Raw genomic sequence first — 20062 nt, 5'->3', positions numbered from 1 at the left:
ACGAGGTCTGTTTAACGATGTTCTGACAAAACCAAAGCATCTGGTAAGGGTTTTCTTTTTAGACTACATCAAACTTTAAGCGAGGTTTTTCTGTAGTGTTCCCTTCCTACTTGTAGATAATCTTCTTGAGATCTTCAGTTGGTATACAGTAACTGGTTAATGCAGTAGAAGCCCACTTCAGTCTTGGTCTGTCTCAGATTAGCTGTTACTTTTCAATATCTGAGACCAAACAAAGAGGAACCGTGGTATTTGCGCAAATAGCTATAATTCACAAATACTTGAGACCCTCTTCCCTCAGCCTATCGCTGACTGTTTTAATAGTTCCAGCACCAAGCGTACCCTGATATGCATTAATACGCACAGTGGAAACTGCCTTAACACTACCGCAGAAGCTAATGTCTACAGTCTTCCTTATTTCCTTACAGCCAGTCAGTGCCAAGGAAAAAGAATGGTGCTCCTGGATTGGCTGCTTTGCAAATGCCAGCCAATAGCATATCAAGTAGCGTTTGCCCTGGCTATTTAACTTTAGCTTTTTAAGCTAAATTGTTTTTCTGAATATTTTAGATCCACAAACTGGCAAATTTTCCACAATTAATTTGCTGTTATGACCCACAAAAACATCTGCGAAGAGGTAAACTCGTAAACACTGAACTGCGTATTAGTGGGGGTCAGTTGCAGTATAGATTTCTACTAGGGCTGTTTAATAACTTAATAACGTTTAACAAGGTCCATACATGTGATCGATATCAATAGATAATATGTCCGATAGAATGTTCAATAATTCAACAGAACTCCGATCCAGAACCACTCTGCATTCTGGGGAAGTAGCCGCTCAACCTTTTACGGCTAGCTAAGCAAGGTTGGTAGCATCAGCTAACTCACTCGCTCTTTTGTTACCTAGCAACAACCTGTTGAATAACTTGTGCAGAACTGCTGAGTGAAAACTGGATAAAACAGGAAACGCCACTAGTTTGGTAGCACTCTAGATATTTAAAGCAAGAGACGAATTGATAATTACCTATCGACCGATATCAGACTCTTGTATCGTGATACATTTTTTAGCCATATCGTTCAGCCCTGATTTCTACTAAGTCATGATCCAAAAAGAGTTGTCTGTTGTAGGTCAAGCGTTAACCGTTAAAAGCTTTTCAATAAAACTTCCCCTCAAGAATCTTCAGATTTGCCTTTATGTTCTTCAGTAAACACTGAAAAGTCTCTGCTTTTTATATTACAGCCTCAGCATCCCAGCATATGGATTTTTTCATCTCTAAACCATTGTTAACATTTACATTGCTCAGTTATTTAGACAGAAGCCATTAACCATCTACACAGGAAATTGAGATTGGAAATAGTGCGATACTAAAATATTCCTCCTGTGTGAAACACTCCGAGAACAAAACTCATTTTTGGTCGGGGTCACTGGGTGATGCAAATGTCAGTTAAATAGCTTTCACTTAATCTGCTGAATCATTTTTGTCATTTACACCATTTTATTATCGGGCCGTTACGCCGGTCGGAAGCGGTTTACAGGTACATGTTTCTCCCAGGATGATAATTTGGTGGTACGTTGCCTCCCAGCTACATTTCCAACATAAATAATCGTTAGCCTATGTGGTAACAACGTCCCAATGGAAACATAACGCCCATAAAACAGGATTCCTATAAACCACTGACATTTTTTAAATTGGTATTGTTTTGACACTACAGTCCACTTTGGTCTTAATTTCTCTACAGCAACTTTTAGCCAGAAAACTAACTTTAAAAAAAAAAAAAAAGAAAAAGATTTTACAGGGATGCATCATAAGTCGTCTCCTGAATGTATGCTATCAAATGTTTTTATCCCATTAACAGATCCACACTAAAATAACCACCCCCCCCCGAATAATTCCCTTAAACGCCTAGAAGACCCAACAGAGAGCTTGTATTGATGTGACAAAGAAGTTATATGTTTCTGCATGTGTGAATGACTTTATTGCTTGACGGAGAGTCTACTGATATATGACACATTCGGTCTAAGATGACACATTTAACCCACATGTGTCTTGACATTCTTCTGGCTGAAGTTCATGAAGACCTATTTGAGTAACTCTCCCTCCATGTTTCCATCTGGTACTTATGTTACTGTAAGCTATTATAATAATGTAGCAGGACTTCCTGATTTATGACTTTATCATATCATAACCTTCTTCCCTGCCAGAAGAGAGGTATTTCATACTGATTTGAAAATGTATGTACTGCAGTTTTCCTGTTGGTTTTGCCTCCACAGAGGAAGATAAAGACATTTTTACACTATATATTTATATATACGTTTTTACCCTCGTTTTTGTCTCTAACAGGATAATTCCCACTATTCACTAGACAAATTCATTTTCAAGTACAAATCTTTGGGGAAAAACATGAGTGAGTCTGGCAGGAGCAAATGGGAGAACGTTTGTATGGACCTATTCATTATTATAGGAATATACCAGGCTGGTTTATTTTGGCTCCGAGCGGTCCGAAGGCACCGTCAGTTTTTCCACCGTGGCTCAGTGAAGGAAAGGGAGCGAGAGAGGGAGGAGGAGAACCAAGGCTAGCTGTAGGAACTTTCAGATTTGTGACTAACTACCGCCGCTAAACTATGTTCTCCATTCACAATGCATGATGTTTTCCACTCGAAAGAACTCATCCATTTTTCATGGTATCCCGAAGCTGGGGCAGCTCAACCGCACGGAGGGAGACCAGATAGATGCGCTGCAGCGGCTCTGACATCCTTCCCCCCCCACTTCTCCACTTGCTGCAGCACAACAAACTTCAAAACAGAGCTAACTGCTAATAGCTAGGGAAAACTTCACTGTGACACCTTGGTATGGGTAGCAACCGCGATGCAGTGTTTGGGAGTAAGACGTCGTGCTCCCCAGAGTCAATATGATCAGATAAAAACATGAATTCTTCTGCTTTTCAAAACGAGACAACCGTGGGTTGTTTTCGGACCTCAAATGCAAACGTTATGTGCATTTCTTTTCATTTAAGTTAATCTGTGTTGTTGCAAATTTAATGGAAAGACATCTGTACAATTCAGTATTCACACTGAATTGTAAAATGCATGAATTCACATGCTTGGTACACTGGGCACTTGCATCTTGTTGTTTTCCAATACTTATAAGGTAATCTCAAAGGGAAAGTGAGATAAAATGATTGGTCAAGACATTTTTCAGCTTGTCATGTTTTTGTGTGCATTATTTATGGCAGGCATAAGAAGAGGAAAATCAGTAATGAACACCTTCAAATTTTTTTCTAAGTCAGCATATTTCTGATCAGACTGTTAACCTGAAATTCACACTAGATGCTGGTAGTAACACAAGTAACACAAAAATTAGTGCATAAATTAAATTAACTGTAATTAACAAATGCCACACAGTGGGATTTTCCATATTCTATTTTATGGCACCAAATGATAACTGAAGTAGGTATAATTAAAGGTAGAGCCATTTGAGTTCAGTACACTTATGATGAACCACAAACGAGAATCAATTCCTCCTAACCTGACTACTACTAGTAACCTGACTACTAATAATTAAGATGAACCGGCACAACACTGAGTGCTGGCAGACTTCATATGAGGGATTATGAAAGAAGAAATTTACAAAAACATCCTTAAGAATCTGTAGGTGAGATGTGGGTGGATTTTTCAGCAAGAATATGGTACCGAGCTAACAGCCAGGGGAACTCCGTTGAAGAGAATGGAAAAATAAAGCTGCCAGAGTGGCCCAGTCCATCACATGACTTAAATCTGATTTCAAAGAAGAAGAAGATCCCAGACACATTAAGATCTGAGACACTTTTAGTGCAATAGACCAACAATCATACCTGAGCAATGTACATCAACATCTGAGAGCTTCCCTAGCAGTTAGCATGTTCACCACCTCTTCCATTGGTCATTCCATTTCCTTATACAGAACTTAATTTATAGAACATTTTGCTTTTAAATCTTTTTGTCTGTTGATAATTGGTGTGGATTTCATGTCCCATTAGGAATATTTCAGTAGAAAAATCTTGCTGTTTCAGTTTGTATTAATTCCAATAGGAGAGCATAAAACAGATATGTAGGTATTCTTACTTCTTCCCATGTAAAGTAAGACAGCTCATCCCCTTTCAGGTTGCGGATTTCACCATGATGCGGAAGCTCTTCCACAGAAAAGTCAATGTTTGCTAAGCTGTAGAAGTGATTCGAGATGTTCAGAATCTCCTCGTTAATCACTTGACTGAGGCCTTCCTTGATGGAGAAGTTGGATGCCTGGATGGGTATAAAACGGGGCATGATGTCCACCTTGATGGTCAGGTCCTCCACCGTGCTGAAACCATTGCTCACATCCAACGTGAAGCTGTCGCTTCCCTGAAAGAGACGGACATTGACATGATTTACCGATGATCGGAGACGGGGTTTGTTCAGATTTATTTCTGTTTCAACGTGATAGAAGGAAGTACCCACTAACCTGCAAAGATGCAGACACATAGAAGACGCGGCTCAGATCGATGTCTTCCTGAGAGAAAGAGTGGATGTAGTCGAGGACCGGGGAGGCTGCGACCTCTGAACTGTTTTTCAGCATGACCACATGACCAAGTTTAGGTAATCTTTTCAGTGTGAAAATCATGTCTGTAGGAAGGATATCGGTCTGCTCCACCTGAAAGGCAAAGGTCGACATTATCAGTGTTTTCTTTATTAGAGGAAACCAAGTGCATAAAATGTCAATAAAACTGGCAATAAAAGCTCAAAGGGGTAGGATTATGTGTTTTTAAGCCACACTGAATAGTTTTACAACACATCCAAGTAACTGTTAAGTCCAGTTAAAACATTGCTGTATTTATCTAATACGACTTAAATGAAATTTCACTTTGTAATAGAATGCCTTAAATTTGGGCTTCTGTCTCTTTAAGAAACTCTAGCTCTTTCTGAAAAGCTTTGTTCCTCTATTAACCCTTTAATAATGTTTTTACCAGCGTTGCACTGAGAAGTAGCTCGTAAAATGAGCTCAAAACGCTCAGTTCCACCAGGTGCTTGCTAATTGTTGGTGGCTAGACTGAAGGAGCTGAGTCGGGGAGTCGAGGATTAGGGCTGCTCTGTGAGGCGGAGCTGCAGGAAGAGCTTCGTTATCGAAGACGGCGCAGCCATTGAGACGTTTTCCACAGCTGACTGTTTGCCACGGGAGATTAAAGGATTTCTTAAACATACATAAAATAATCAAAGCAAAACTTCAGGTATGTTTTTGATGAGGGATTAACATTAACACATGATGTGAAGCTAAAAAACCCCAACATTTTACATAATACTGCCTTTTAAGAAATGGCTGCTTTCTAACTCCAAAGACCACACTTTGTGCAAGACTGACATTTTGATATACTCATACAAAACCTATCATTATATGTTTTATCTCAGTATACACAGGTGAAATACTTCTTCAAGCATGAAACACCAGTGGGCTTTCCACGTGATTTATAATTCAGTATCTTATTAATAATGCAAAGCTACATTATATCTTGGAGAGGAGGCTGTAAACTGTAAAAATCGTCTCAACCAGTTTGGAAAACAAGAGAAACCGGTTTAATTTCAAACTGTTGTTGCAGAATTTGTGGAAAATCTTCCCATTGCTGCTATTTCTCCTTTGAACAAGCGCTTGTTCATTCTAACCATGCAATGTCGACTTCAGGTTTTCTTTTACACTTAATGACTGTGGAATATTGTACATTAAGGAGCAGAAACATGCTTTGACACAAATTTGAAAGCAACTCCTAAAAATACTTCTGTGACATTTGGAAACAATTAAGCTGCTGTTTTTCCACACAGGCAGATTTAAAGCCCATCCCTCTAAGAAATATTTTAATCTGTTCTCTGGAGTCTGAGGCCTTGGCCTGTCTAGCAGGCATGCTAATGCTTTTCTTTTTATTCCAGAAGACGAGGCTACTATTCATGTCATAGTAAGGACGCGAAAGCTCCCAAAGGTCAAATTCACATCCCAGATCTTGGACGGGGCCAATCTGTCAAGGCTTTCCGCGATGAATTCTTCAGCGGTTTGGGCGCCCACAGGTCGATATTGCAGAACTAAATTGAGAACACAGTTGTGGAAATTCACATTTTTACTTTCGGAAAAAGGTTTCTCATTATTTCGAAAGTCAAAACATACAAAGATGCACTCAGAGTGTGTTATGACTGGACCAGCAATTTAAACTTCATTAATTGCTTTTAGGATGAAGTGCATGCAGGCTCATATTAGAAATAACACCAGGCTTCAGGAAGCTCCTGTGGGGATACTCAGTGCTCTGTTTTCCACACTTAATAGACTGCAATTTAGTGCATACACCAAATTAAAAGCAGCAGCGGTACAGTCACATCAGCCCTAACTTTCATGTAGTAGGTTAGAAGCAGGGTTACGAAACGGTAAAGTTTTCTTCAGGAGTCACAAGAATGTCTCTTCTGACACATTACAACAAAGTTCAAGAAAGCTTCAACAAACCAAAGGAAAATGACATGTCTCTTGTAATCGTTGCTACATTGTATTAAAATTAGTGCTGTCAATCGATTTAAAAAAAAACATTAATCAGATTAATCACACTCTCACATTTTCAAAAAATATTTGAGTTTTATTGCATCAAACCAAACATCAGTCTTCCAGGTTTTCACATTCAGAGAGGTTTAAAAGAAATAATTTTATTTCTAATGTAATTTAGAAATGTTAACTATAACCTGTTGGTGCTTCAGTGGAAGGACAATTCATCACTGCAGTACATAGGCTACATGCTTCCTTGGTTTGATCCAAATGTCTATGAGTTTTTTAAAATAATTGGCCTTCAGTTTTACAGTAATCTGATAGGAAGGAGGCAGAGAGGACAGGGGAGAGACATGCAGCAATGCAACCAAGGTCGAGAGTCTAACTTAGGGCAACCGTGTCAAGGTCTATAGCAGTGGTCCCCGAAGTTGGTCCTTGAGGGCCGACATCCTGCATGTTTTAGTTCTCTCCCTGGTGGTAGTAACAACCTTTTCAGCTTGTCAATGTTCCTCTTAGGGCTTCTGATGAGCCATCATTTGATCCAGGTGCGCTAAACCAGGGAGAGACCTAAACATGCAGGAAGCCGGCCCTCGAGGACCAACTTTGGGCACACCCATTCTAACCACAATGTTTTAAAGTGAAATTTTCTCCTTGCTCGTCTTTTCACTCGTATATGTGACTCTGCATTGTTGAACACAGTACAACGCCAAGTAATGCGCTACTGCAAACTAGATAAACATCAACAGAAGAGGGGCTTTTAAGTGAAAATAGGTAATGTGATTAATCTGCATTACATTAACATGTTAAACGTTGTAGATTAACATGTTAATGTTGACAGCCTTAATTAAAATTGGCATTTTATTGAGAAACATAATTTTTGCAAATGAAACTGAAATCCCAACCCAAAAGGTTTCAATAAATTTTAATTCTCCAGTTTGTAAAGATTACCTTAAGATGATCCTTGCTGATTATGGTGTGCTCCCCCTCATAAGAAATGATGACCTCATTGGTTATCACCTCTGGCTCTGAAAGGTAACCTTGTTTAAAAATCTTTATCTTAAATATGCCTTTTTCAGACAGCTCCTTTGCTTGCACTGTGAAACCAAAGGAATCCTTAGCCTTAAGGCTTTCATAACTGTGCTCATATGACACGACTCCCTTTTTCAAGTCCTCCTGGGTGAATTGTGAAGCCTCAATCCCACTCACAATAATCCTGCCATCACTGGGTGGGGACGTAACCTCGAACTTAATCTCGCTATCATCTCTGATGTCCATGTTGCAGTCGGCGCTCAATAGGCTGGTGTCGAGGGTCTTGGTGCTTCCATGGTCAATGACGATCATTGTGTTGTTCACCAATTGGAGGTAGGGCTCACCAGCTTGGATCTGAAGCATCGCGGTGGTTTTATGAAAGCCGTCTGAAACCTGCAGGGGAAACCGTTCTTGATCTGCTCCATGATGAACGAATAAGATGTTCTTGTCCCTCAGGTCAGCTTGTGTAAAACGGAAAACTGGCTGTGACGGATTGGACGCCGACATGATATTGCCCGAAAGAATTCCTTCTCTGGCATAGACAATTTGAGTGTCATTGAAATTTGAGTCGTCGTCTTTAAATTGAATGACGTCGGTTGTGAGCAAGCGCTGACCCCGGCGGACCACGTTGAAGACTTTGTCTACTATCCTCACTGGGACATGCTCATTCTTGAATTGAATCTGTATTTTGAAGATGCCCATCACCACTTTTGGACTGTCTGAATCTTGCGTAGTGGCTGAGAAGTGGAACTCGTCGCTTGTAGTCCTGGAGCCATCATGCTTGTAAATCAGCCTGCCATGTTCAAGATCTTCATTACTAAAATATCTAACTGCCCCATCAAATCTAGGCAGTCCTGGGGTGTCCCTTATAAGGCGTCCATGCTTTGGTTCTTGTGTGACTCTATACAAAATGTCCTGGGAAACTGAAGACTGAAGCCAGAGATGGTTTTTGTTCAAAGCTAGCTCACCTCCTTGTAAAACAACAAGATGCTTATTTGTCAAAAGATAGTCATCCATTCCAGCAAGTATGCTTATTGGGAAGCTATATAATGGAGAGTACTGGTCCTCAGCAGAGACTCTAAACTGAAACTGGTCATTGGTATCCACAAATCCTTGCATCTGCACTACGTAACTCAAAGCATTGTCCAAAATGTCTTTCTGTGTGAACATGTCACCCTCGTTCAACTCTTTGTCTGATATCTGGAGACTACCATGTGCAGGAGACTTCACGAGAATGTATTTGATTGTTTGCGGATTTGGGGTTTTGCCCTGCACTTCAGCCTGAAGCTTTGTGATTGTCTGCTTCTCTCCAGGTTTGGCTTCCAAAGGTTCCAGATATGAAACTTTTACTTTGGGAGGTTGGATCTCAACTTGGAAGAGGTTGTTTGGGTGAACAAACTCTCCCAAATGAATGTCGAACACAAAGTTATCCACCTCAGTGTTTTCATGGCTATCTGTATCTGTGCTAAAATACCTAATTAGCTCTCGATCCAAATGAAACTGATGAAAACTTGTGACTTGCGTGTACATGCCGTCACTTCCCTTAACTCTTAATTCTCCTAACACAGGAGGTTGTGTGATGTTATATAAAATATCCCCGTTACGAGGATGAGGAATGACACCCAGATTCCGAATTCCTATTGACGCATTGCTCCCTTGGACTACGCTAAGGCTAAAGCCATTGGTGCCGACAATGATCGCATTTGGTTGTATCGCCAAAAACATAAAAGTGCTTGACTGAGTTACTGACCCACCATCCGACACTTTCAAGGTCATTTCACTGGTCCAGCCTGCTTTGTGTATGAAAAAGATATTTCCATCTTTCAGTTCTCTGCATGTAAACTCTGAGATTCTTCTTCCTGGTTGCTGACTATTTACCAGGTAACCAAAATCAAAAGAGGGAGCCGAGGTCACAGTTATTACTAACTGGTCACAATTGGAGGCGGATTGACTTATTTTAAGAAGGCTGGGGCTCAAATGAGATCTTCCATTTTTTGTGATTGGAAGTTCTACAGTGGATCCTGGTGAGGCCCTGGCTGGAATAATTTCCACCGGAATCGAATAACGTTGGGTACCTTTTAGGCACTCTGGAAGGTAGCTGTTACTTTGAACATGAACATATAAGGAGATGTTATCACTGGTTCCTTCATTACCATCATGCATATACTTGATTTTCTTGTCGACCACATCAAGCAGAGAGAATTTTCGAGTGTTTCTATTGACATTAACATCAACCAGGCCATACCAGGGATCATGGATTAGCGTAAAGATAATTTGCGATTGGCTCAGCCCAGCAGCCCTGAGGTCAAATGTAGGTCTGAGGTTGTTGATATCAAGATAGGCTTCTTTACCATCAGGTACTCGTAAAGTGGTGATGTTGAGAAGTTTAGTTACATTTCTGAACACCTCAGGTTCAAAATCGGTTGGATGACATTCTTGCTCGTTTAATTGAGGTTCAGCAAATTGAGTTACGAAATCAACGATGGGTGAGGAAGTGGTGATTCCATCAGGTTCTCCATAGGTTGAGTAGTCATAGTCATCTCCTTCACATTTTATATGGACATCTTTGGTCACCAAAGCATCCTGGAGACCTTTGTCTCGTTGATTTACTTTAATTTCCCCAAAGCATCCAATGAAAGACTCGGATGTGATGTAGTCCTCAAAACGATTCAAGGACCCACTTTCACTAAATACTTCCTTCATCTTCCTCTGGATGCCTCCAAAATACAGGTTTCCTACCAAATCCAGTTTTTGTGATGAGTTGAGAGGAATGGAGGATGTCTGGCTGTCTACAGTAAGAACAAAAGAATCCGGGCCAACCTGAATCTTGACCCTGTGCCACTGGTCATCATCCAGCTGCACCTGTGTATTCTCAAGGGACTTTAGACCATCTCCTAGATCCAAAACCCCTTTGAGATAGCCGTTTACAACACCGATAGCAATAAAATCTGATGTTTGGCCATGGTGGAAGACAAGTAAAGCGTCATCTATGGTGGTTTTCATTAGAAACTCCAGTGACCTTGGAGCACGAGTAGATCCACTCCATGTAGGGAAGGACACAAAGGAATCTGGAGTGCTTAAACTGATTGCCTCCCCGTCTGTATGCTCAAACTCACTGCTGCAAGATTCCTTGGTGTCTTGGCACTGCTTAAACGCAGAGTTGAGAATGTTAAACTGATGGGATTCAAATTTAACGTCAGTAATGCAGCCACGGAAAGGTGGGATGGCGTTGCTGAGATAGGGAGCGTCCAGGTCACCGGTTCCTCCTAGCCAAAGGCCAAGGTCAATATTTAGCCTTTCTCCACCAACATCCACAGGGACGTATGTTGAAAACAGACCATCTATCGTCAGGGTGAGCTTGCCATCTTGCAGTGTCAGAAACGCCTGGTGGTCCCTGAGGTTGTTCAGCTGCACTTCTTGAGAAGAGGACAGAATGATTTCTCTAGCTTCCACTTTCATTCGTGCCTGTGGGAATAGGACAGAAGAAGGTCACTAAGTAACTTCAGATCTACATTTTTTAGATACTGTATATAAAACTGCATATAAAAATGATTAATTCATAAATTGAGGTCTGCATGTACAGTATACATAAAAAGAATATAATACTTTTCTTTTTTTTGTGATGTGTAGTGTTTATTTTACACACCTTTAGGTTAAAAAGTTCAATCTTGTTTTCATCAAACCTGCTCATGTGACTTCAAATATACATTTGCAATAATTAGCTGAAATTAGATGGTTTTTATTCCTAAGAAAAGATTTTTGTCTTGTCAACCTTCTTCACAGTCCACACATATAAAGAATATGGGAGATAGCTAACTATATTACACAGCCATTACGGGTCATAAATTCCTGCTGCTACTTCAGTGCTGCTCTGTGAGCCTCTTGGCTTCCCCTCTGACATGTCCTCCCCCTCCCCCCGATTTTTAATCACTTCCAGACCGACGTATACAAGTCTTGATAATGTCACAGTCATGAAATATTTTTCTACTCTTGATTATTTCTGTCTTCCCTGTGTTCCATGTATCTAATGCCGTTGAAATTTTTTTTTTTTTTTTTTTTTTTTTTTTTGCAACCTTTTCCTGACTGATCACTTTTGACAAAGAGATCCCACTAATACTGTGGAAGGTCTCTGCATGAGGAAAAAGCTCACAAGAACACCTGGACTTTATTTAGGTTCAATCACAGGCAATTTAAATGATGGAAAGAGGCACAAAGTCCTTTATATGATGAGCTTGAATGTTAATTCCCAGCCACAGTTATAAGAAACTGTGCACCTTAATGCCCCCACATTATTTTTCATGCTTATTTTTGTTTTACAATTAATTTGAATAGGTTAAACATTTAAAATGGGTAAGTTCTGAAATTATTTCTCATTCTCCAGCAAAATGACACATAACCTAAAAGTTTCTGTCACTGTTCTGTCTAAAAAATACTGAAATTGGATTGGGGAATGAGATAAATAAATAGGACTTCCTGGGTCCTCCATATGGGAACATTTCTTTCAAAATTGGGGCAATTTTTTAACTGATTTTGCCCACAGACTGTAAGAAGTTTTTTTTTCCCTTAAAACCAAATTTCAGAGTGAAAATCCCGCCCTTGTGTCTTCATATGGACCGAAAACAAGAAAGCATGGACATATAGGCCCAACCTATTGCCTGACCTATAGCCCTATAATCCCAAATGCATCATACATAACAATAAAAATAGCAGATTATATGGTCTTTTTGCAATTTACTAGTTTCATAATCCAATGTGACACAAGAAGAAACTCGACTTTATCACTCCACAATTGGTTGTCCTGTTTTTCCACATAACTCTTTTCCCAATAACGTATATTCCTTCTGCTTCAGTTAAACCTCACCTGTAGTTTCCCATTCAGCAACTCCAGGAACAGGTAGTCCTCCATTCCAGCAGCCAGAAGCAGAAGACCGCTTCGGCGACTTGTTTTGAAATTCAGAGACAGCTGGAAGGTTGAGACATCTTGGACGGCTACTATGTTACAGTGGCTGTCCCCAAAGTAGGATTCTGTGAAATATGAGAAGAAAAAAACATTACTTTAACCAAGGATACAACAACAGTTAGTTTTTCTTTGAACCACTTTTTTTATGTTTCGTCCGTTGAAGTTGAGCAGACTACGCCGCTTAAGATGACCAGTTGCTTCATTGTTAGCAATTTCAGTTCATGCTACAGCTGCATAAAACAAAAGGACCCCTGCATATGATGCTGTATGAAGTCACCTGACAACTGCTGACTGGCAATTCTCTGACTATTAAAAAAAAATCAGAAAATTAGAGAAACCAATTAGGCCAAAATTTTTTGGGGATCTCAACATTTGACGCGACCTGACTTCTATTTAATCACACGGCCTCCAGCTACGCGCGGTTGAACAGGAGCGTCCCTGGCCTCAAAGGCGTTGTCTGACTGAGACATCAGTCTTTACCCCTGTGGAGGTTTTCCGGGTCTATAGAATGCCGTGGCGCAGGATTTCCCAGGCTTGACTTGCCTCATTTTCAAGGGATATGCTAATTCAGCCACCTGCCTCGATTTCTGCTCTTTGGAGCACTTGACAAAATGTAAACCAGGGAGGAAGTCAATTAATTACCAGTGCACATGCTCTGAAAATGAAAATGGACAGCTTCCAAGACCCAGTTTCCTCAGATAAGACTTTCCACTCTCTTAGCAGGAGATGTAAAAGGGAGGCTTTAAATGAGCCACCTGCTTCGCCCTCACAAAGGTGATAGCTCAAGACACAGAAAGTCACTGTGATGCATAGGAAATACTTTTCTGAATCCTTAACTCCAGCGCTTTAGAATATTTTGGAACAGTGAAGCAGATCAAGACAGTGATTTATGAAAGTTGGAGCATTCCTGTGAGATTCTGGGGGCCAAAATGTTCCCTCAGACTCAACAGATGCAGCCAGAAGCCTGGCAAAAATGCTGGGCTCGAAGCCATGAAACAGAGACCCCTCAGACCCAACCATCTCTGGAAAAACATCCATCACAGGATGACATCAGATCATATAACTTCCACATCCATATCAATTCATGAAAAAATGACATTTTCCCAAGACTCAAGCCAACATGTTTCTGTCTGTGCTGTACATTTGTGCCGTTCTGCCATTTTTACACCATTTAATAGTGCTGCATGTTACTGTAAAAATCCTTCAAATGTGCATACAAACATACATCTGTTCTCACCCCTCAGGTCATATTCTTTTCACATTTTCATGATCTACTTCAAGTTCAGTATGATTGACCATTATTAAAGATGGCTGCCACTTTTGAGCCTGTCTATTGCCATAAAAAGGCTTCATTATCATTACTTGGATGAACCTTATGTCACATCGTTGACTTATTGATATTATTCATGCAACTCCAAGTAATATGTATCAAAATCAGAAACTGAGAACTTTGCTGTTAGTCTCAAACCAGTCGTTAACGGGAAGATGATTAGCGTTAGCTTTTGCTAATTTTCTATGTGTTTAGCTGTTTAGCGATAGCAGAGCTGATATTCTTTAGCAGATTAGTGTTTAGTGAACCTAACTTTTTGTTTTCTTTGCCCTGGCAATAACGATGGCCAATTTTAGTGTAAACATCCATTCTTCATCAGAACCATAGTGGCCATTTTAAAAAATGCCCACCAGGGAAAGAAAGCACAAAATAAAGAAATTATATATGATTTTATATGGCTCAAAACACATAGGTTATGATTTTACACCAGACTCCTTCATCTAATTGGAAAGTTTAGTGCAACAATGTATTTCACATGACAACCTCAGTGACCATCTCAAAAGAAAATAAAAAAAGTTTAAAGTAAATATGATTTCTATGGGCTGAGTTGTGTGTGATCTGAAACCAAAGTATTCATCTGTGATAAATATTTACAAATTTAGAGCAAAATTGAATTATCCTTGAAGACCATGGCGGCCATCTTGACTTTTTCCAGTGGCTAACTTTTGTTTTATTTTAAAACTAGAAAGGCCTTGGGAACATCTGTGCCAAGTTAGGATCTGGTTTTCGCATGTGAAAGATTTTAATGACATTTTCAATTATCTGCTGCACTATTAAGGGGAAGTTTGTCTTATTTCTAACTCTTTAAATAAAACTCCCTGTCCATAGTCTTTGTCAAATATAAGCAAAGAAAAGCCTTTTGATGTCGGGAACAAGGAAAGCCATCCTGCTATCATCCTGCACATTCCTTTATTTCACTAAGAGGCATTTGCATTTCCTCCCAAAGTCTCTCTGTCATCAACAAAGTTGGCAAAGAAGCACACAAACAGCATCCGTCTCACATTCAGTGATATTACTCTTGAGAGGAGCTCCGCTATATCTGGTCAAACTGAAAATTCAACACATCCCGCTTTACATCCTCGACAAATTACCCCAGTTCCGCCTCGTTCATTTTCAAAATGTCAAATCTGGGTGGCTGTCGTCTCATTAGATGGTTCTGGCTGTGCCTTGGGCTGTGTTTTGAACAGGTCAGAGGGTTTCTGCTTAGGCAAAGCTATTCAAAATGAAAGCCGAGCGCTAATTACACAATAGCCTCCAGGCTGAAACTGAAAAATGAGGGAGTGGATTTCTTTTATATGCAAGTGCATTAACAAAGAAATTCACACCGCGCTTCGCAATTTTCAAAAGCTCAGCCAAGCTTTGGTTGGATCGTTACCCGAGATTTGGAAATAAAGGAGCGAGCCTGATCTCAGGCGTTTCTGGTATTTTTCTTTCCTGGCTCGTTTTGTTTCTGTTGCCTTCAGGGAAAAATGGTTAATTTTCTCCAACTGTTTGAAACTGCTTTCGTGAAAAAGCAACTAATTTGTGACGCGTTACCTGCATGACAACCGCTTGTATCAAATTATTTTTAGCTACTGTATCTTCCGGTCCTTTTAAACATCCTCCTGGTTCATCTGCTAAAGGTTGAAATGGTGTCACATTGTTTCTGTTACCTTCTGCCACATCGAAAAATGGATCTTAAGTTGGCATAAGCATTAACAAATGTAGCACATTTTGTGAAACCTTCTTGTAAGTGTTTTGAATAGTGCGTGCTACTGGGAGGAAGAGTGAGCCAGGACAAAGTAAGTCACTTTGGCTGTGACATTTCAGTCTCACCTTTTTATTTTCCATACTTGGAGACAAACTAACCATCTTGGACTGGAAGCCCAAACTTTTATTCATGTAGTTAAATAATCATCAGTTGAATGAATCAGAAATTGAACGTTCATTAGCACAAACAGAGAATCTGTACATTGTGACATGAGAATTGGGATTGCCATAACATAAGTGTACACCTTTGCTTGTCTCTCTCCATCTTTTGCATGAGGAAACTTAAGTTTGTGTCTGAAACCTCCTGGCATGTTTTTTTTTTTTTTTTTGCAGGAAAACACAAAGCCAAATTTTCCATCCTTTAAAAGTAGGAGAAGATGTTTTGATATTTTTGGACAATGCTCCATTATCAGGAAAAGAGCACCCTGAGCCCTAAGGAGTGGAAAACTTTACACGCCAAGGCCAGAAATTGTGTTGCGTGTTGACTTTAAAGAGAAGTCCCTCAAGTTGTTCAGCTACTGATTCACAATCCTTTATTGTTTGCACAGCAGAGTCTTGTTTTTCGGCTAATGCAGACGGCTAGTATTTCATAACTAACTTCTGTTGTAATTTGCAACGGAAATTTCCCCCCTTTTTACAACAACTGAATGAATAAATCTTTTGTTTCACTCTCCTTTTCCTTCTGTTTTCATATAACAGAAGTACAGAGAGGTTTACTACGGAGGAGACTGACTGACTTTCTGATTTGAAACATGAACTAGATTTCTTGCATAATTTGTTTTGCTGACGGCTACTATTTTAGCTAAGCAGTGAACATGTTAGTCAAGTCAGATATTGCAACCACATGTAGATTTAAGTGTTTTTTATACATATATTTTCTAACTCAAGACTATTTTGCAGAAAAAGATGGGCTTTTGAATGTTTAGTTTTTTTCTCTCTATACATCTCCTTGTGTAGTGCAGTTGAACCGCAGCGAACGTCACTATAAATAGAGGTCGTTTGGTGGATTTCTTTCCTTTTTTCGGGGCTGTGCCTACTTTAGCCTGGTACAAAACGCTCAGCGTGTAATTATTTAACGACAGGGTGTTGTTAGCCACGGATTGAATTGGAGAGCAGCTCACTTTGTTATGGCATTAACCATAAGCCAACGTGGTGATTAACGTGTTGAGCAGTTATGTCTCTTGCTGTGGGTCAACAGCACTTGTGTCGGTAATGAACGTCTGGTTTCCCGTTAGCTCTGGAAACGGTGAATGCAGGCCGTAAAAGCATGAAAGACCTGAACATCACAGGCCTCCCAGGTAATTAGTCGACTGAATAGTTAATCTCTATTCAACCTTATAAATCAATATTTAGTTGATCAATATTTCACTGGAATTTTAGCAGCATGTTTATTGAAATGTGTCTCTTCAAGCTTTGCACATCTAAAAACTGAAATTGTTTCCCGTTCTAGTTAGGAAACGGCTCAAACTCAGTGAGCGTGGGGGGAGAATGTTGGTGAAAAGTAATCTTTAGGTCTTGACACAGGAATTTGACTAGGCCATTCTTATACGCTTTGACAAAAACCATTGTAGCTTTGACTGTAAATTTAGTACTGCAGCCTTCATTGAAGGTGAATCTCCACTCTACTCTGAATCCTCTGTCCCTACTAAATAAGTGTCCACCACACTTTCTCAGGCTAGTTAGCTTAGCCACCAATGACGGCAGATAGTTTTCCTGGAACCATGAGTTGTCTGACCGTCTTTAGCACATTTAGCAGCTTTTACATTAGCATGATTGACAGCGCTAAGGCCCTCCTCCTGGCTCTAATTGGTTGTTTTTGATCGGGCGTATTGAATTTCTTCAGGCAGAAATAGTAGCTTGGGGAAGGAGGTAGATTTTTTTTTTCTTGGTTTATCTTTCTCATATGCTACAACATGTTGACAGCTTTACAAAAAATATGTTTTTTTTAGATGCTTATTAAAAGTTACATACTGCAATTGAAGGAAATGTATGAACTTGATGCGGCCCAGAATGAGTTTGACACCCAAACATTACAGGTGGAATCAAATAATATAAAAGCCCAACACGTCAAAACAAACAGTTGAGTTTTCAACTGCTTGTTAAGACAAGCTTTTATAAACTTTTGTATTGTAGAATCAAAATTTGACATGCCTATGAGGTTTTGTTGAGGTTGATACAACACACTGTAAAACATTCAGGAAAGACTCTATAAACCCTCATAATAATTACTACCACAGTTTTTTTTTTTTTTTTTTGCTGTGCTATGACAATATAACAACCATAAACACCGCATTTCAACAAACCACAGCCTTCGAGCTGCTTTTAATCATGTTGGCAACATGTTTACACGCCTGACTCTGAACACAGCAGCCTGTCTGTATAAGAATATACGGCCAGCTCCATCGCTGTTAAACAGCAGAGAGCTGGACCACAACTCTACATATCTTGACAGTAGTGCTGCTTTATTAGGGGCCTCCCCTCGCAGGCCCCCTCCGCCCCCCACAGACCTTTCAGAAGTCACCAGGGACGCACTTTTTACTGGCTTTATGGAGCCGTTTCTCAGACTTGCATATCTCAGCGTGAAAGCGAGCTTCACATTTTTATTTTTTATTTTTTAATTTTTAGTCCACCCTTTTTAAATCCTCATCTGCATCTGCATCTCTTTAAAAACACTCCAGTTGCAAGCCAGAAAGAAGAGGTACGACACTCCGAAGAAAAAAAAAAAAGGCTTATGGAGCCACAGCGAGAGGTTTCCTCCAATAACTTTTCAAGCTCTCTCTGTGAAACTCACATTTACACAACACATAAAGGGATGGGTGCAGAAAAGAAAATATATGACCTTTCTCTTTGTAAAGGAGAACGGTAATGGAGTGTAATTTTTACCTTCGGAAAATAGACCAGTAGGGGAAAAAAACCCCAGAAAAAGCGTGGAAAAGAGGATCTAAAAGACTCACTGTTGTTTCAGTTCGGTGCCGTTTTTTGCAAGAGTGGCGTCCGAAAGGCTGGGCTTCTTGACAAGTAAATGGACATCAAAAAAAAAAAAAAAAAGTCAAAACACAAACAACAGGAGAGATGTTTGTATCTTTATACCCAAAGCCGTTTCCCTCCTTCGTTCGTCACCTGGCTGCGACGCCATCGAGATGAGGAAATCCGCAGGGATCAGAGGTTAGAAGGTGACGCTTAACTCCCAATCAAGGGAGGAAAGAGGAGAAAATCGTCTTGCGTCTCATCTAGGAACTGGCGTCGGACTGTCCCACATTGCCTGGAACAGCAGCCGGCAAAGAAATTACTATCAAGCGTTGGATTTCCTTTCGGTTTCACGCTTGTTTGCGATCCCTCAATTTTGAGGCAAGAGCGAACAAAGGAACGGTTCGAGTTTGAAAGCTCACAACGAGCTTTTGCAATAGAACATGACCAGATTCACCACCAGGAATCGGTCCTGAATAAAACATCTTTGGTTTTGCACCTTGTCAAAGATATTCATATCGCTTCCCACGTTTACAGCAACAAAGTTTGAGGTATTTTGTTGGGGTTTAACTTGACAGATCAATACATGTTTGTTTATAAATATTAATCTGAACAGTGTGAATCTATATTTGACTCTCCTCTATTCAGTACTTTACAGAAGCACCAATAGATGCAATTACAGCTGCAAGTATATTGGAGTATGCTTTCAGTTTCGTACATCTAGTTCAAACTCTGATTGGAAGGGGGAGCAATCATTAAGTCCTGCAACAGAGTTTCAAATTGAATTTATGTCTAGACTTTAACTGGGCCATTCTGACTCTTCAGTTGTGTCTCTGGTTGAGTGTTTTGCTGACATATGAGCCACATTTTCAAACATTTTAAAGCCTCTGAGGCTTTTCTCAGGGCTGCGTTCAACCATCTATCTACTAATCAACTCTGACCAGCTTCCATGTCACTTCTCAAAAAAGGCAACTGCACTTTGATGCTGCCGCCACTGTGCTAGGTTTCTGCCACACATAGAGCTTTTCATGTTGGTTAGAAACTGTAATTTTGGTCTCATCTGACCAGAGTGCCTTCATCAGCATGTTTTCCAAGGCCCTTTAAGGCTTCTAACAAACTACAAATGGCTATGACTCTCTTCCAGGTACAACTTTCTTCTTGCTTTTCCACCAGATTTGTTAGTTGCACGATTAGTAGTTGACTTTCTGTTGTCTTCTATGAACTTCAGGATGTTGATTACTAGAACCTTTGATGCGTTTACAGAACAGCTGCTGAAATGAAGGGTGCAGCAGCCGTGTTTAGTCTGTTTCAATCGAACTCCAGTTTGTTTGGTTAGAAAGTCCAGTTCATTTGGGGAGGTGGAACAAAAAAGTCTCTGGTTCACCTTCAAACTTTGGTTTCAGTACTGTGGAGGTGAATGAATACATATATGGATGACAAGCAGACCAGAGACCACTCCAAAAGCAGGAACCGGACTACAGCGCAGGGCATTCTGGGTAAATACAA

The 20062-nt window shown here is 40.1% G+C and overlaps 1 protein-coding gene across 1 annotated transcript in view; it reads right to left on the bottom strand.

The window, feature by feature from the left end:
* The window catches only part of cspg4 (chondroitin sulfate proteoglycan 4), an 85769-nt gene that overhangs the window by 21273 nt on the left and 44434 nt on the right, over positions 1–20062 (bottom strand). The window contains exons 2-5 of the mRNA XM_015038587.1: positions 12412–12575; positions 7470–11015; positions 4473–4661; positions 4097–4372 (exon numbers count right to left, since the gene is read on the bottom strand). Of these exons, the coding sequence (XP_014894073.1) occupies positions 4097–4372; positions 4473–4661; positions 7470–11015; positions 12412–12575 (4175 nt within the window). The remainder of the gene's footprint in view (positions 1–4096; positions 4373–4472; positions 4662–7469; positions 11016–12411; positions 12576–20062) is intronic.

This window comes from Poecilia latipinna, unplaced genomic scaffold (genome assembly GCF_001443285.1).
Source record: "Poecilia latipinna isolate Pla-1442-1.1 unplaced genomic scaffold, P_latipinna-1.0 Scaffold447, whole genome shotgun sequence".
In the NCBI taxonomy this organism is placed as follows: domain Eukaryota; kingdom Metazoa; phylum Chordata; class Actinopteri; order Cyprinodontiformes; family Poeciliidae; genus Poecilia; species Poecilia latipinna.
The sequence above is the reverse complement of the archived record's forward strand: the minus strand, read 5'-3'. Positions and strand labels throughout refer to the sequence as shown.